This window comes from Mustela nivalis, assembly GCF_964662115.1.
Source record: "Mustela nivalis genome assembly, chromosome: 6".
In the NCBI taxonomy this organism is placed as follows: Eukaryota; Metazoa; Chordata; class Mammalia; order Carnivora; family Mustelidae; genus Mustela; species Mustela nivalis.
Window position 1 is genome coordinate 153,242,179 of NC_139025.1, and position 18,041 is coordinate 153,260,219.

The window sequence follows — 18,041 nt, forward strand, 5'->3', positions numbered from 1 at the left end:
ATGACAGCTTTGTAATAGAGCTTGAAGTCCGGAATTGTGATGCCACCAACATTGGCTTTCTTTTTCAATATCCCTTTGGCTATTCGAGGTCTTTTCTGGTTCCATATAAATTTTAGCATTGTTTGTTCCATTTCTTTGAAAAAGATGGATGGTACTTTGATAGGAATTGCATTAAATGTGTAGATTGCTTTAGGTAGCATAGACATTTTCACAATATTTATTCTTCCAATCCAGGAGCATGGAACATTTTTCCATTTCTTTGTGTCTTCCTCAATTTCTTTCATGAGTACTTTATCGTTTTCTGAGTATAGATTCTGTGTCTCTTTGGTTAGGTTTATTCCTAGGTATCTTAAGGTTTTGGATGCAATTGTAAATGGGATTGACTTCTTAATTTCTCTTTCTTCTGTCTTGCTGTTGGTGTAGAGAAATGCAACTGATTTCTGTGCATTGATTTTATATCCTGACACTTTACTGAATTCCTGTATAAGTTCTAGCAGTTTTGGAGTGGAGTCTTTTGGGTTTTCTACATATAGTATCATATCATCTGTGAAGAGTGAGAATTTGACTTCTTCTTTGCCGATTTGGATGCCTTTAATTTCCTTTTGTTGTCTGATTGCTGAGGCGAGGACCTCTAGTACTATGTTGAATAGCAGTGGTGATAATGGACATCCCTGCCGTGTTCCTGACCTTAGTGGAAAAGCTTTCAGTTTTTCTCCATTGAGAATGATATTTGCGGTGGGTTTTTCATAGATGGCTTTGATGATATTGAGGTATGTGCCCTTTATCCCTACACTTTGAAGAGTTTTGATCAGGAAGGATGCTGTACTTTGTCAAATGCTTTTTCAGCATCTATTGAGAGTATCATATGGTTCTTGTTCTTTCTTTTATTGATGTGTTGTATCACATTGACTGATTTGCGGATGTTGAACCAACCTTGCAGCCCTGGAATAAATCCCTCTTGGTCGTGGTGAATAATCTTTTTAATGCACTGTTGAATCCTATTGGCTAGTATTTTGTTGAGTATTTTCGCATCTGTGTTCATCAAGGATATTGGTCTATAGCTCTCTTTTTTGGTGGGATCCTTGTCTGGTTTTGGGATCAAGGTGATGCTGGCCTCATAAAATGAGTTTGGAAGTTTTACTTCCATTTCTGTTTTTTGGAACAGTTTCAGAAGAATAGGAATTAGTTCTTCTTTAAATGTTTGGTAGAATTCCCCCGGGACGCCGTCTGGCCCTGGGCTTTTGTTTGTTTGGAGACTTTTAATGACTATTTCAATCTCCTTACTGGTTATGGGTCTGTTCAGGCTTTCTATTTCTTCCTGGTTCAGTTGTGGTAGTTTATATGTTTCTAGGAATGCATCCATTTCTTCCAGATTGTCAAATTTATTGGCGTAGAGTTGCTCATAGTATGTTCTTATAATAGTTTGTATTTCTTTGGTGTTAGTTGTGATCTCTCCTTTTTCATTCATGATTTTATTGATTTGGGTCCTTTCTCTTTTCTTTTTGATAAGTCGGGCCAGGGGTTTATCAATTTTATTAATTCTTTCAAAGAACCAGCTCCTAGTTTCGTTGATTTGTTCTATTGTTTTTTTGGTTTCTATTTCATTGATTTCTGCTCTGATCTTTATGATTTCTCTTCTCCTGCTGGGCTTAGGGTTTCTTTCTTGTTCTTTCTCCAGCTCCTTTAGGTGTAGGGTTAGGTTGTGTACCTGAGACCTTTCTTGTTTCTTGAGAAAGGCTTGTACCGCTATATATTTTCCTCTCAGGACTGCCTTTGTTGTGTCCCACAGATTTTGAACCGTTGTATTTTCATTATCATTTGTTTCCATGATTTTTTTCAATTCTTCTTTAATTTCCCGGTTGACCCATTCATTCTTTAAAAGGATGCTGTTTAGTCTCCATGTATTTGGGTTCTTTCCAAACTTCCTTTTGTGGTTGAGTTCTAGCTTTAGAGCATTGTGGTCTGAAAATATGCAGGGAATGATCCCAATCTTTTGATACCGGTTGAGTCCTGATTTAGGACCGAGGATATGATCTATTCTGGAGAATGTTCCATGTGCACTAGAGAAGAATGTGTATTCTGTTGCTTTGGGATGAAATATTCTGAATATATCTGTGATTTCCATCTGGTCCAGTGTGTCGTTTAAGGCCTTTATTTCCTTGCTGATCTTTTGCTTGGATGATCTGTCCATTTCAGTGAGGGGAGTGTTAAAGTCCCCTACTATTATTGTATTATTGTTGATGTGTTTCTTTGATTTTGTTATTAATTGGTTTATATAGTTGGCTGCTCCCACATTGGGGGCATAGATATTTAAAATTGTTAAATCTTCTTGTTGGACAGACCCTTTGAGTATGATATAGTGTCCTTCCTCATCTCTTATTATAGTCTTTGGCTTAAAATCTAATTGATCTGATATAAGGATTGCCACTCCTGCTTTCTTCTGATGTCCATTAGCATGGTAAATTCTTTTCCACCCCCTCACTTTAAATCTGGAGGTGTCTTCGGGATTAAAATGAGTTTATTGGAGGCAACATATAGATGGGTTTTGTTTTTTTATCCATTCTGATACCCTGTGTCTTTTGACAGGGGCATTTAGCCCATTAACATTCAGGGTAACTATTGAGAGATATGAATTTAGTGCCATTGTATTGCCTGTAAGGTGACTGTTACTGTATATGGTCTCTGTTCCTTTCTGATCTACCACTTGTAGGCTCTCTCTTTGCTTAGAGGACCCCTTTCAATATTTCCTGTAGAGCTGGTTTGGTATTTGAAAATTCTTTCAGTTTTTGTTTGTCCTGGAAGCTTTTAATCTCTCCTTCTATTTTCAATGATAGCCTAGCTGGATATAGTATTCTTGGCTGCATGTTTTTCTCGTTTAGTGCTCTGAAAATATCATGCCAGCTCTTTCTGGCCTGCCAGGTCTCTGTGGATAAGTCAGCTGCCAATCTAATATTTTTACCATTGTATGTTACAGACTTCTTTTCCCGGGCTGCTTTCAGGATTTTCTCTTTGTCACTGAGACTTGTGAATTTTACTATTAGGTGACGGGGTGTGGGCCTATTCTTATTGATTTTGAGGGGCGTTCTCTGAACCTCCTGAATTTTGATGCTCGTTCCCTTTGCCATATTGGGGAAATTCTCCCCAATAATTCTCTCCAGTATACCTTCTGCTCCCCTCTCTCTTTCTTCTTCTTCTGGAATCCCAATTATTCTAATGTTGTTTCGTCTTATGGTGTCACTTATCTCTCGAATTCTCCCCTCGTGGTCCAGTAGCTGTTTGTCCCTCTTTTGCTCAGCTTCTTTATTCTCTGCTATTTGGTCTTCTATATCACTAATTCTTTCTTCTGCCTCATTTATCCTAGCAGTGAGAGCCTCCATTTTTGATTGCACCTCATTAATAGCTTTTTTGATTTCAACTTGGTTAGATTTTAGTTCTTTTATTTCTCCAGAAAGGGCTTTTATATCTCTCGAGAGGGTTTCTCTAATATCTTCCATGCCTTTTTCGAGCCCGGCTAGAACCTTGAGAATTGTCATTCTGAACTCTAGATCTGACATATTACCAATGTCTGTATTGATTAGGTCCCTAGCCTTCGGTACTGCCTCTTGTTCTTTTTTTTGTGTTGAATTTTTCCGTCTTGTCATTTTGTCCAGATAAGAGTATATGAAGGGGCAAGTAAAATACTAAAAGGGTGGCAACAACCCCAGGAAAATGTGCTTTAACCAAATTAGAAGAGATCCAAAATCGTGAGGGGGGAGAAAGGGGATAAAAAGAGGTTCAAAAAGGAAGAAAGAAGAAAAAAGAAAAAAAAAGAAAAAAGAAAAGAAAAGAAAAGAATTAAAAAAAAAGAAAACACCTAAGAAAAATGTAAAAAAGAAAAAATATATATATTAGATAAACTAGTAAAAAATCATTAAAAAAGAAAAAGGTAACAGTTAAAAAAAAAATTTTACCCAAAGGTGAGAAAAAAAAAAAACAAAAAATGAAAAAGAAAAAAATTAAATTAACTGCAAGATTAAAAAAAATCACAGGGAAAAAGCCATGAGTTCCGTGCTTGGCTTTCTCCTCCTCTGGAGTTCTGCTGCTCTCCTTGGTATTGAAACCGCACTCCTTGGTAGGTGAACTTGGTCTCAGCTGGATTTCTTGTTGATCTTCCGGGGGAGGGGCCTGTTGTAGTGATTCTCAAGTGTCTTTGCCCCAGCCGGAATTACACCGCCCTTACCGGGGGCCGAGGTGAGTAGTCCGCTAGGGTTTGCTTTCAGGAGCTTTTGTTCCCTGAGCGCTTTCCGTAGAGTTCTGGAGGACGGGAATACAAATGGCGGCCTCCTGGTCTCTGGCCCGGAGGAGCCGAGAGCCCGGGGCCCCACTCCTCAGTGCGCCCTCCGAGAACAGCGCCCAGTTACTCCCGTCTGCCTGACCTCCGGCCGCGCTCCGAGCTCACCGAGCCTGCGACCGGTTCAAGGTCACCCCGAGCTGCGAGCTTACTGTCGGCTCCGTCTCTGCAGCCGGCTTTCCCGTTCCAATACCCGCAAGCTCTGCGACACTCAGACACCCCCGATCCTTCTGTGACCCTGCGGGACCTGAGGCCACGCTGACCCCGCGTGGGCTTCCCCCGGGTTTAGCCTCTGGAGCGATGTCCCTCAGCGGAACAGTCTTTTAAACGTCCTGATTTTGTGCGCGGTTGCTCCGCCGCTTGCCGGGAGCCGGCCCCTCCCCCCGGGGTCTATCTTCCCGTCGCTTTGGATTCACTTCTCCGCCGGTCCTACCTTTCAGAAAGTGGTTGTTTTTCTGTTTCCAGAATTGCTGTTCTTCTCTTCGATCTGCCGATGGATTTTCAGGTGTTTGCAATCTTTAGATAAGCTATCTAGCTGATCTCCGGCTAGCTGAAGTAGTCTCAGCCTGCTACTTCTCCGCCATCTTGACTCCTCCCCCAAGTCGCACATTTTTAAAAGTTACAAAGAAAGCAACTGAATGAACAGGGTAAAGTTTAGGGTAGTAGTTACCTGTGAGCCAGGAGCACAGGGGGATGTGAAAAGCAATGTACATCTTTGTTTTCTTTCTTAAATAGGATGGCCTGCACACGGGTGTGCACTGTATTGGTACTGTTCTTGCTGTACACATGTTTTCTCTCAACTCCGTGCTTAAAAACACATGGAGAAGAATGAGCAGGGACTGAGACTTTGGAGGAAGGCCTCAGAGGTCCGAGAGGTGAAGGGGGTCCCACAGACCATCTCCGGAGAGCTAGTAGGGGAGCTAGGCAATTGCAGACTTCCGGAAGGATCTCGTGTGTGTGTATGCACACACGCATGCAGGGCTCGTGGAGGTGCCAGCCTGGGGCCACGCTGACATCAGGAAGATGGAAGAGCAGAAAGGATGACTGGGTTTGGCCGGAGGTCACTGGAGCTTCCAGGAGTTTGGCTTAGTTCGGGCGTGGATGGCTGTCCGCTGATGAAGGGGTCGATGTGGGATGAGTCAGTGCGGCAGAGGCCCACATCAGTAGGTTACTCCCAGGGCATTTGAACGAGAGAAGTGAGTCCGTGTAAAGGTGAAGAATTTTTCAAAGACACATGGCGAGAAGTGAGGCAGGGCTAGGGACGGCAGCCTGCAGAGGAAGGAAGTCCGCAGGTGCGCAGGGCCGCGGGCGTGCAGAGGAGCGGTGGCTCCGTAGGTCAAGCTGCGTTGGTGTCCCCGGGCTGCGGTGCCCCGAGAGTGAGGAGTGGGCCTTCGTTTGTGGCTTTACACCGATGAAAGCCATCGGCTAAGTGGTTACGTCAGAAATACCTTCCAGCACATCACTCTTTTTCTAAAGACATGTTTAAAACCTGCCAATCTGGGGAAAGGAGTGAAGGCTCCTCATGCTTCTAGAGACCTACTGTTTAGTCTTTGCCGGGACTTTGTCAAGTGACCTAGGGTCAGGAAGGACCAGCTCTGGTCTGGATGTGCAGAAGGACCCCCCCACCACACACACACACACACACACACACACACACACACACAAGTCCTGCTTCCTGGGACTTGTTCGCGGCGTACCTGCTCTTTCCTGCCCGGCTGTGATTGAGCCGCACTCGGGGGCGGGGGGGGGTGCGGTACTGGGACACATCAGAGAGTTCTCCGGTGCTTTCCCATTTGTAAAACATACGGAGAGCTTTTAGTGTAAAAATGGTGTGTTTAAACCAGAAGTCCAGCTCGGTCCATTTTAGTGTTAAGGTTCTCATTCACTGGGAAGTAAGGATGCGTATGTCGTGTTTCCACAGTTACGGTACATGGACAGCCGGGAGGACGAGCAGGTGCGAGGGATCACTATGAAATCCAGTGCCATTTCCCTGCACTACGCGACAGGTAAATTGTTTTTTAAAGAAAAAATCGTTCTGTATTGTCAGTGTCCTTCTTTCTCTTTCTGAGTTAATTGTGTGCCTCAGTTTCTTTGCTTTATGTTCCACACATTTCATTCTGGCCTCCAGAGGACCTGTTGTCAGAGACAGGCTGCCCAGACTGGGATGCAGATGGGGACCTCTGACGGGCGCAAGGGCAAAGAACGGGCAGTTCCCACCCGCTCCCACCCACCCAGGCGACTGTGTGGATTTCTTCCCAAGGATGGTGGAGGGTCTCAGGACCTTGCTGGCTCAGCCGGAGTGTTGCATTTCCTGACAGGATCCTTATTCTGTCCTGTGGCCTCAGGGTTGGATTTAGAATCTGACCTGATTGGTTGCCACGATTGTTACAGCTTCCTGTGCCCAAATCAGGATGCCATTTTCACAGTAATTTCACGGAATTTAGGCGACAGAAGCCTGTGAGGTATATAGTCAGTGATGTTCACTAAAAAGTTTGTATTAGTTCAGAAAAATGCTAGCAACCTTTATGTCTATTTTTGGAAAATGGTCAAGTATGCTGATGCATCCTTCCCATGAGAACCATGCGGCTGTCAAACACCTGTTTGATCTGTATGTGATAAGACAGGAAAAATATGTCGAGACAAAAAGCAAGTCTCAGAGTAAACACTTGTGTGATAAGAATGTGTTTGGTATAAAATACTGCGTGTGTAGGTAGATGTCTGGAAGGGTACACACTAAAACCTCCACACCAGTTATCTCCAGGGGCTGAGTTGTGTGAAACTTCCATTTTCTAAAATATTTATTTTTGTACTCCTTGGAAATTTTACACAAAGTGTGTATTTTTATAATTAGAAGGAAATAACAAAGATGTATCTCATTTCCCTAAGTGACTGATCTGTGGTTCGTCTTTTACGGTGCCCTCTGGCACCGGCACCAGGGAACCTTCTGCACGAGGCACAACTCTCTTCTCTTTGACGTCCATCTGCCAAATATTTTTGTACTAAACCAGTTTTGAAGCTCTTCCTAATGTTTAATGTTTCAAGTAATGCCTTATCTTTTTAAAACTACTGTGCATGTTTTAAGGGGTGTGTCCCCCTTGTGTGGCGTGGGTCAGTGCTCCGCTTAGTTAGGTCTCCCTTATTTCTTACGGATGTGGGGACGGACGTAGTCTTCCTCTCTGCACTCATGCCGTCAGTCTCTTTTTCTTTGACAGTTCCTCTAGTTGTCAGTTTTCGTTGTTGACTCTGCGTTTTGTCTCTAGTTTTGCCACCCCCTTTTTAACCATTTTATTAAGGTTTCCGTTGTACCACATAACGCCCATTCCACTTCACTTGTCTTTCTGGCATAGTGTTGGAGGAGGATGGCTGTAAGACCCTGGGAATGGAATGGTCTCACCTCTGCTTTGTTGACCGCTGACCTTGGGCACCTTGTTTTCAGAATGTTTTAGATAATGCTTTCTTATTTATTTATTTATTTATTTGACAGACAGAGATCACAAGTAGGCAGAGAGGCAGGCAGAGAGAGAGGGGGAAGCAGGCTCCCCACCAAGCAGAGAGCCTGATGCGGGGCTCGATCCTGGGACCCTGAGATCATGACCTGAGCCGAAGGCAGAGGCTTTAACCCACTGAGCCACCCAGGTGCCCCCCTCCTCCTTTTTTCAGAAGACCCTCCTCCTTTTTTCAGAAGATTTTATTTATTTATTTGACAGAGATCACAAGTAGGTAGAGAGGCAGGCAGCCGGGGGTCGGGAGGAAGCAGGCTCCGGAGCAGAGAGCCTGATGCGGGGCTCGATCCCAGGACCCTGAGATCATGACCTGGGCCAAAGGCAGAGGTGTAACTCACTGAACCACCCAGGCACCTCTAGATTTGCTTTTTTGACTACACAGAACCAAGACTTCAGCTCACTTGTGCTGGTGTTGGGATGGCTTATTGAAAGCCTCTGTGTAATACAGTGTTGGAGACCGTATTCATGAAAACCAAGAAAAACAGGAGCATCATTGAGTGACAGCGCATAGAAGTTGAAGCCGGATGTTGATTCTGGATCCAAGATGTTGGCCCTAGAAACCACCAGAATAAGTTAATGGTTCTTCTCTCTGGAGCTCCACTTTTATCCCCGGGTCTCGCTCTCTGTCCTTGTCTCCATTACTCTGTCTTTCTTTCTTTCGTAGCTTTTTCCTACTCTTAGTGTCCCCATCTTCATAAACTAACTTTGCCCTGACCTTGCATCTCAACTCCTGCCTCTTTTTCTCACCGTATTTCCATTGCTTACTGCTGCTTTGCCTTTTGTTTCTGGTCACACACTCTCAGGATCAGGAAGTGGCCCAGCTTATTTTTAATGCTGGGCCCTGGCAGAGGTTGTGCCTGCGGATTGGACATCCTTGGGTTGGATGGTTACCTGCTAGTCTGTGGGTGGTGCCTGGAGTGGAGTCACAGCATATCAGCTGTGTCTGTGAACGTGACCGCCTAGAGGGGCTTGACGTAGGCAGCTGCCACGCCTGACCTTTGGTGCAGAGCCTTCTTTTCCCACCTGCAAAATGGCAGTAAAGTTGGAGGTGCTGAGCAAGGCACATGCTGTCGGAATGCCTCGGAGATGAGATCATTCTTACCTGTATCTCAGTGCTCATTCTCTGCCAGAGGGTATCCCTGCTGTGAAGGTGGGATGATCCCGAAGGGACCTCTTCTGGAGGAGGCAAAACTGTTGGTTAAAGAAACTCCACACATGGTTTTTACTTCCCTGTGTCTTCCCCTTCCCACCCCTGCCACATCACCTCTTTGTTAGCAATCTCGGCATTAAATGTTAATTAAGTCTGTTCTGGTTCTGACTCTTGATTTAACTGGCTTTCAAAAATTTTTTCAAATCCTTATTTGGATTGAAAGAGGGGGTATTTTTCTAGTTTAAAGTAAACATGCTTACAAAACCCCGGTATCTTAGATAAATGGTGTGGAAACCCCAGGTATAGTGTAGAAGATGCTACTTAGCATTTTCCAGGGACGTGGTAATGGAGCCTCTCGTGTTTACCTCTGTGACCAAAATTGGCTACAAATGTTGGACCTGCATTATTAAACCTTGTTATTTCCCTGTCTCTTAGCTCTCTTTGTCCTTCCCACAAGGATACCATCTACTTATCTAGTCAATTCAAGAGTTAAGAGATACTGTACATAGTACATTGTATATAAGAAAAAAAAATCCTGAGGGGATGTGATTCCTTTGAATCAGTTAGCCCAGATTTCAGATAAAGATGAGAGAAATGTCTTTAAATGGGTCATGTAACTTGAAACTCATGGCATGTTTTTTCGAATAGTCTCAAGGCATATCACTGCTGTTCTGTGTAGCCATTCTTTGTGCCTGCAAATGCGTATTACTATGGCAAGAACTTCTGAAATGAAGTGTGCATTCTAACTCACCTTTTTAAGAATTTTAAATGCATTTACAAATTTATATCTATTATAGAAAACTCAGTGTATTATAGAACCTACAGGAAAACATAAGAATGAAATAAAAATCACCCATAGGTTTTCCACATTATGTTTTCAGTTTATGTATCTAATCCAACCATCATTTTGTGTGTGTGGCCGTGCAAATAATCAGAGGTAAGCGTCTAACTTTATTTTTCCCCAGGTCATTAACTACTTCTCAGAGCCCCAGTCAAATATGACTATTAAGTCGTGTATTACTAGTTCTCGACGTGGTGTTGGTGTTGACACCTCCACCTGAGCAGACAGGCTAGAGGGTGAATTAATTGTACCCACCTCTGAAATACCCTCACCCCAAGCCCCCAGGTGGGGGCAGACACCATTCAGCTCCGGCTGACTGATGCTCTGTGGGAATCTGCTTTTTTCAAGAGAAGTTGGCATCGAGCTTTTGGTAAAATCTTCCAGGTTTTAAGCGATTGGCATCTTCTTTACAAGTTCATGAAACCCCCTGTGGAAGAAATTGCTGCGGGTTCTAACGTACAGGCTTTCGGTTTGTAACGTGAGGCTCACAGGCCCACTGACGGCTGGGTTCAGTGAGACACTCAGCATTCGTCCACGAGGGAGCCGTGTGGAGCTTGGAGGCCAAAGACAGCATCCGTGCAGGCTCCTGGGTCTTAATCTGCAGAGACGGGGCCAATGGAAGATGGAGTCCTGCCCCCCACACTCAGGCCAGGCCGGCGTGTGCGGGAACGTCTTCTTCCTGAGACACCATAGCTTCCCTTTCCTTCTGGAACTGTGAGCGGCGACCCACGGTCCCAGTTGCTGTCCTGTTTGTGGGACTGAGGCTAGGAGGGAGGGGTTCCATCGTCTGTTCTTTGTTTGACTGAAGGTCAGACTGTTTTCTGTTAAGATAATGCTTTTCTTTGCGAAGCAATTCCGTGGGTGCTGGGGGTAAGAACACAGGTGCGTGATGGTTTGGTCCTAAGCCGAGGCCTCATGCACATGATTTCGTGGGCAGTCCTCACAGCAACCCCGTGAGCTGGATGCTGCCCTCATTTTACACACATCCAGAGTGGGTTCAGGGACTTTCAGAAACTCTCCCATGGACAGAGGGCTTGGCATGTTGGCAGTGGTCCTGGGAACCAGATGATTCTGTTTCCAGCTGTGCACTTGGACCAGGAGTCTCTTGGAGGTCAGTCAGTCCAGACGATGGCTGATGGCTCTTGACCTGTGCCTCTGTCCTGTCCACGAGGGATTGCTGGGGCTGCGTACAGACATCCGGCGGCTGCATTGCCCGCATCCCTGCTGTCCTTGGTCGCCGCCCAAGATGGGAACCTCTTCAGCCGTCTCTTCCCCATGTGTCTCTGTGATGTTCACACCCTCCCTCAGCCTCCGGATGTTCCCTTCCTTCCCAGAACCTACTCTGCACATGTTCCAAGGGAAACCAGCTTCTCTGTATCTTCCGCATCTTTCTGAATGTGTCCCCTCCCCGCCAGCCTGGCAGTTTTCCCAGAATGCTGCCCTCCCTGGACGCATTCTTCCTTGCCCTGTCCGTCGCCGGGTTAAGATACGGGGTTGCCGTTCTCTTCGATTCCCGGTTCTAGTTCAAAGCTTCATTCTCCCAGCCTTGTTTTAAAGCCCTCCTCTCTTCTGAGATTCATACGGTCTAACTGTTCTCTTTCTTGTCCTTGTCAGCTTCTGAGGATGGTGCAAGCTCTTCAGTGACGTTGGCACCTGGCTTGTCATTTTCCTTTTTACCCAGATCTGCCCAGGTAGCTTTTACCATTCCTGAGAACGAGCCCTCTGAGGGCGTGCGGCGGCCGTGTGTAGATCACTTCGCCCACTCGCGGGCACACTCCCTTCTGCGTGTTAGCCTCGCCTGGAACCGCCCATCCTGGTCATTGCAGGCTGGAGAACCCCCTTCCCCGCAGTCTCCCTCCTCCTGCTCTCCCCTGGGGTGAAGTTCCCATTCTTCGACTTCATCAAGTTCTCCAGCCCCGTCCGTGTCCTGCATTCAGTGCCCACCTCTGACAGCCCAGACCGGTCACCTCCCTCATGGTCCCTCCAGGAGCCTCAGTTTCTTTGCCTTCTGTCGTCTTTCCCCGAGCAAAACTATAACCCTGGGCAGAGCTAGTGCTCTGGTTCCTCTTTCCTCCCCTGGGCTGGGATCTGGGCTGGTCCTTCCGGGTGCTGGCAGACTTCCCTCCGCTGGATCTGGTGTTCTCTCCGGCAGCACATTTAACGCTCCTTCTGACCCCAGCTCACCTCCCCCCACCCCCGCCATCCCAGCAGACATCTCCCCACGGGCTGCTTTTAGATCTCCGCTTGTCTCCCGTCGGCATGGAAGACGTGTGCCTGGACATGGCTCCTCCTCTCCTGTATCTTCACCGACACGTGGCCGTCAGCATTCAAGGATGCTCCCTGCACTCTGTCTCACCCTGAGAACAGGTGCTCATTCGTCCTTCTAGCTGCACGTGCCCTGCTCCATCTCGGTCGGGGGCGTGCTGCTGTCCCTCTTCCAGCGGCTCTGGCAGTCGGACCTGCACCTCACAGTGATGACGCGCACGGGCTGTGTGCAATTGAGTAAAAGATAGCCCTTGGTCTCTGACTTTCTCTCCAGAACACAGATTCTGAGCAGGTTGCCAAGGTTTGAAACCCTGACGTAGGTTCCAAGAAATGAACGTCAACCTTTTTTATTTTTTTACACAAGGCTTCCTTATTCTGCTTCTTACTGTATCCTTATAGGCAAAAATGCCAGTAAGTAGAAAGGTCAAGACAGTGTAGACGTGTCATTGCTAGATTCCCTGCCCACGCAACAGGATTTCAAAGGTGGCGAGGTTCCTAGTGATGTCGAGTTCGGGGAGTGGCCAGCGGGGATGGGCCTGGGGAGAAAAACCAGCAGCCAGTGAGGACGACCGTAGTCAGAGGTGGCCCGCGTGTGGTCTTTGTTCCATGTCGGTGGAGGGTCTGGAGAGGACATGGGGATGGGGCCGTGCAGCTGGAAACGTTGTTTGTTCAACATTCATGCTTGTCTGTAGGTCGTGGTCTCGCTCCTCCCAGAACCACCTCATTTCTGACACTTAGACCATCAGATTAACCACCCACTGCTGCTTCTTGCAACACCTACTCGCTAAGACCCACTCGGCTCTCCTGCCAGGACCTCTTACTGTGTCGGCAAATAGGAGATAAGACGTGTCGCCCGATTCTGTGAAATAATGAGCCACATCTGTGGATTTACAATAATCGTATATACTAGCTGAGAACAGAAAGGGATGGCATTTCCTGGGGAAACTTCCTATGGAAACTCCTGCGGTTGCCACATAATTGGGGCCTAACTTGTGTCCATAAATGTCGTGTGTTCTGTAAGTACTGTGCTGGGGAACACGTTCTCATGTGGCTCAGGTTTTGTCCGTGTTCCTGACACCGTGGTCGTGCGGCGTGGTGCTCTCCTAGCGCGCCGAAGCAGAAGAGACCCTCGCACGAGGTGCAGGTCTTCGTCCACAACTGGGGAGACATCTCTCTGTTTGAAGGCACGTTGTCTCCTGTCAGATTTCCGTGTGTGCGTGCTAGCCAACATCTCCTGTGTTCGGAAATTGAACTTGACCTCATGTGAAGTTTTCCTCTTCACAGAAGAGACTTTCAGCAGCACTGGTGACAGGTGTGCACCTTCCGTGACACAGTTGTGTGTGGCATCTTAATTCTGGAGGACTCATGGGCCAGGGAGGGATGCTTTTCCCCTAACTCTGGGAGCAGACACTGGAAGATACCTGCCTCAGTTAACTTTGGGACTTCCAACTTTCTCTTTTCCCCAGTCGCATGGAATGTGGAAAAAAAAAATTGGATTGGTGCTCTGCTGATTAGATCAGTCCCTGAGGTGAGGAGCTGTATTTTGGAACATCGGGAAGGATTGGCTTAATACTTTAGCAGGTGTCAATCCCATAAGCACCTTAGGACCGTGTGGCAAATCAGAAAGGCCGTTTCGCATGCTTCGAAATTATAATTTCCTATGGCAGGAGTAGTGATATCTAACATGACAAACGCCACGCCCGTTTTTTTTTTTTTTTTTTAAGTGTGTGTGTGTGTGTGTTTGTTTGATCCTCACACATACAGTGGTAGATGGCATTCAGGGAAGCACATCTTAAAGAGGCATGGTGTGGCTGAAGACAGCAGAAGAGTTGGACTTAACGGGCTTTTTTTTTTTTTCCCTCTGCTGGATATTGGACTTCTTTCCCCTACCTTTGAACTTGAGTTTGAAGTTACATAGAAAGAGGGAAGATAAAACCATTGAAAGCCAGAGACTGGCTGTGTGCTGAACTCTGTGCTTACCAGCTGTGTGAGTGACCGCCACCTGAGGCCCTTCCCTCCGTCAGGTCCATTTGGGAAGTCAGACAGGCTTCTTTATTACAGACCTTCTCCGAGCCTTTAGTACACATGTGTGTCGTGCACCTCTTCCTCACCCTGAGCCCCCCTCCACTGCATTTCCCAAAAGTTTTCAGTCACGCAGCCTTACTTTTCACTTTGCCTACTTGTAGGTGAAAACACTTGGTGTGTCACTAGCTTTCTGTTGTCTTTGCCATCTGAACTTGCTGTCCTTGAATGAATTTCAAGGGGTCTAGAATTGGATACTTACTTAGAGGAGGGTAGATGGGGGATGGCTAGGTGGATTGGTGGGTGAGTATGGTTGTTTTTCTGGGTGTCATCTAAAGGGTCTTTAACCCCAGTAAAAGGCAAAAGAACTGTTGTGCAGGAAGCCCGAAGGTTCCCTGTGGGTGCATCTTACGTTCTGTAGAGGGCCTGACAGTGGATGCAGGCTCTGGGAGTTCTGTCTCAGGCCCCGCTGTTGTCCGGCAGGGTGGGACAGAGCTCAGATCTCCTGCGTTGGCATCTGGACGTCATCCCCAGGAGCGAGCGAGTGGTGTTTCCCCAGCTGCAAAGTCTAGAGGAATCTTTCTCCTCCTGCTGTGACCTTGCGTGCATCTCTTCCCTTTGGGGGCACGTTTCTCTATCAAGTGAAGGGTTAGGCTGGGAAAATGTGGAGAGATTTCAGGAATCTTCACGGCTTCTCTATTTTACGTGATGGGAGTTGGTGGGACCTCGGACCCTGCTAGTGCTGCTCATTTTCCTTTGGCTTATTTAGTAGAGAGCAGTGGGCTTGTTCCAAAGGGCACTGTGAGCCCTGGCCGTAAAAGGCTCCACTGAGGCCCAGGGGCCACTGTCCCAGGAAAGTGGGTCTTTGCCATCTTTGGTTTTTCCTGGAGATGTCTACAGCCCTCTCTGGTTGGAGCCTTCCTGGTGGGCCCGGCAGAGCCAGGATTCCTTATAACGCAGCTTGTACGAGAAGACTTGGGACAGGTTGCGGGAGGCGGTTGGTGTGTAAGCAGCAGCCCATTGTCACTGGTGGCATTCTCTCCCCCTGAGCCCCAGTGCACTTTGGAATCCTGAACCTCGTGTTTAGGAATTCACTCCCAGTGGACGTTTGACATGAGAGATGAACTTGATGCCATCTTGAGTGGTGTGGTGTAAGGTATGTCTTTGGAGTTAGATGGATTTGAACTTCTACTCTACTGTTTTGAATTGTTTGATCTTAAGCAGTTTACTTCAGAGTTGGGTTCCGGTTTGGATGTCCTCGAGACACTTTTGTTTGCCCCAGTTTTTCTGCTCTGAAATTGTGCTGATGGTACTAATAACCACAGAAGCTGACTGCTGGTGAACAGAACCCAGGGTCTGCAGAGTGCTTGGTACAGTGCCAGGTACAGAGTGCACAGATGTGAGCTCTGGCTGTGGTTACTGTGGTCTTTTCTCAGTGTCACTGTCACCTAGGGCACGAGGCAAGTCATCAGCTGGTGCCGATGGCACTGGGGCAAATCCTTTCAGTGGCCTGTAACATGTACTATCCAGTTGTTGGGTCCTGGAGGAGTTCTGGAGCACCGGGAAGTAGAAAAACACAGAGTTAGGAGGATGAGCAGAAGTGTGTGGGGGAGTCGGAGCCTTCAGTGATTGCTTTCCCTTTAAAAGAGAACTGTGCGGCACCTGGGTGGTTCAGTCAGTAAAGTGTCTACCTTTCGATCAGGTCATAATCCCAGGGTCCTGGAATCGAGTCCCGTGTTGGGCTCCCTGCTCAGCGGGGAGCCTGTTTCTTCCTCTCCCTCTGCCCCTCACCCTGCTTGTGCTCTCTCTTCTCTCCCAAATAAATAAATCTTTAAAAAAAAGAAAACTATTTCAGGTTTAGCAAATGGGGAATGAGCGTAGATGTCTAATGAATTACTATTCTTCTGCGTGGCTTTCTTCATTCTGTTCCAGCAGAAGTGCGTACCTGAGTGCCGCTTATTGTTGGCTCTTGTGGGATGGCCTAGGAGTTAATGGGATGTGGGACCGACTTCGGGGTTTGATGGGATGTGGGGCTCTCCGTGCTTGGGACAACACCACTGGAGTTACCATCCTACTAAAGGCTCAGTACTCATTTGTCAAAGGGATAGAAGGAGGTAAATTTGTGTGCGAGCACGTAGCCCACGGCTTGGCACAGAGTAACTCCCCCTTGCATGTTTGGAGAATTGGGTCTAGATCTCAGGCTCACAGCCTGCTCTCCGAGAGTTTGTGGGGACCTAGGGGCCAAATGCTCTGTGTCTTTTTAATTTGGCATTTCCCGTTTTGGCCCCCGTGAACAGCTTTTATGCTTCGGCATTGGTTTCTTTGAGTCTCATCCTGGTATCTGTAGAGCGAGATAGTAACATTTACGTCCTCTCGTCAGGCTACTATAAGGGCTCAGGAAGGTGTGACGGGCACATGAGCCTGTTTGGCGTGGTGCCGGCTCACAGTTGGCGCTTGGGGAGTGGGAACTTGGAGAACAGTAAGGTCCTTCAGCATTTTCGACAGATGCTCCTTGGAATTGGGTTTCATCGGCGGGAATTCCTCAGTTGGAAGGACAGCTGTTGAGTGCGCCTTGTGGCTGCTTTACCTTTATTTAGCCATTTCTTAGCCCTTTCCTCATTCTAGGACGTGAGTCTCGAGTACCCGCACAGCTGAAAATGTGTGTTTTCAAATTCCGCTCTAGGTAACGAGGAGTACTTGATTAATCTGATAGACTCTCCAGGACACGTGGACTTCTCCTCGGAAGTGTCCACCGCCGTGCGCATCTGTGACGGCTGCATCATCGTGGTCGACGCCGTGGAGGGGGTCTGTCCGCAGGTAGGAGGTTAGGAGGTCGTCCTGCGGAACTACGTACCTGGTCAGATAGAGAAGGCGGGGAAGATGGGAGGGACTGGCCGCTGACGGCTCCGGCCACGTTACAGCCGGAAGTTGGTCTTCCACTTCCTTCGATCACGTTCTGGTCTGTGATGGCGTTACGTCGCCCGCACCCGGAAGGGATCGCAGCCAGAATGACTTTAAGTACTTGGAAGGGTCTGTGATGGCCCCTTGCGGAGAGGGCCTGGACCAGAGTTGAGAGAGGCTGAATTTGGGGAGGATTCTGAACTGGGAGAGGTGGTTGACGGCAAGACACGGAGCCAGTTCTCCCCAGCGGGAAACTCTCGTGTCGGCTTCTCAGGCTACATGGACGCCTCTGTCCGCCCACACACCCACCCTGGCCCCCCACCCCTTCTGTATCTCTCTCCTCTGTGCCCTCATGCCCATGTTTCTCCTTTGCACCAAAGGTGGAAAAGTTCACCCAGGTGATGTGCCGAGCGTGGGCCACGGAGTGGATTTCAGGCTCGGTTCTTACAAGGACTTATTTGGAGGCCTCACGTTTTATCTCAAAAAATGTTGTCACCCTTGTATCCCACTTCTGAGCATACCTTTGTTTTGTTGTAATAGTTTTAAAAAAGAATGATAAAAGCTTTAAATTACTCAAATGGAGGAAATTTGATAATTCTAAGAAGTTGTGCCCTAACTGTCCTGTCCCGTCCCGTCCGGTTTCCCCTGAGGGCGCGGGTCCCCCAGCCCGAGAAGCACGGCCTTAGTGTCTGTCCTGACAAGATAGCACTGTTGGTACATCTCACCCCTGAAGCGCAGCCGGCAGGGAATGCCGGCGGGGAGCGCGGTCAGCAGGGTGTACGCGGGGCCCGCTGGGGGGTGTGCTGGTTCTCCGGCCCATGTGCTGGCGGCCACCGAGTGTTTGTCTTCTGCTTGTTCAGTAAACTCTGCACGGGTTTATTTATCCTTCTCAAATGACTCGTCAGTCCCCTGAAGTCAAGGGCGTTTCTTGTCTATTACTTTCCTTCCGTGACGCAGGCCTCGTGAGTGTTCGGGGGCACCTGTCTGTGGTACAAGAGAATGGAAATGAGGGGTTGTGACTCAGGGTGT

At 47.6% G+C, this 18,041-nt stretch overlaps 1 protein-coding gene across 2 annotated transcripts in view; it reads left to right on the forward strand.

Moving 5' to 3' along the window:
• Positions 1–18,041, forward strand: part of EFL1 (elongation factor like GTPase 1) — a 128,936-nt gene that overhangs the window by 9,661 nt on the left and 101,234 nt on the right. For both annotated transcript variants that reach the window (XM_082736221.1, XM_082736222.1), the window contains exons 4-5: positions 6,252–6,336; positions 16,795–16,928. In XM_082736221.1, the coding sequence (XP_082592347.1) occupies positions 6,252–6,336; positions 16,795–16,928 (219 nt within the window). The remainder of the gene's footprint in view (positions 1–6,251; positions 6,337–16,794; positions 16,929–18,041) is intronic.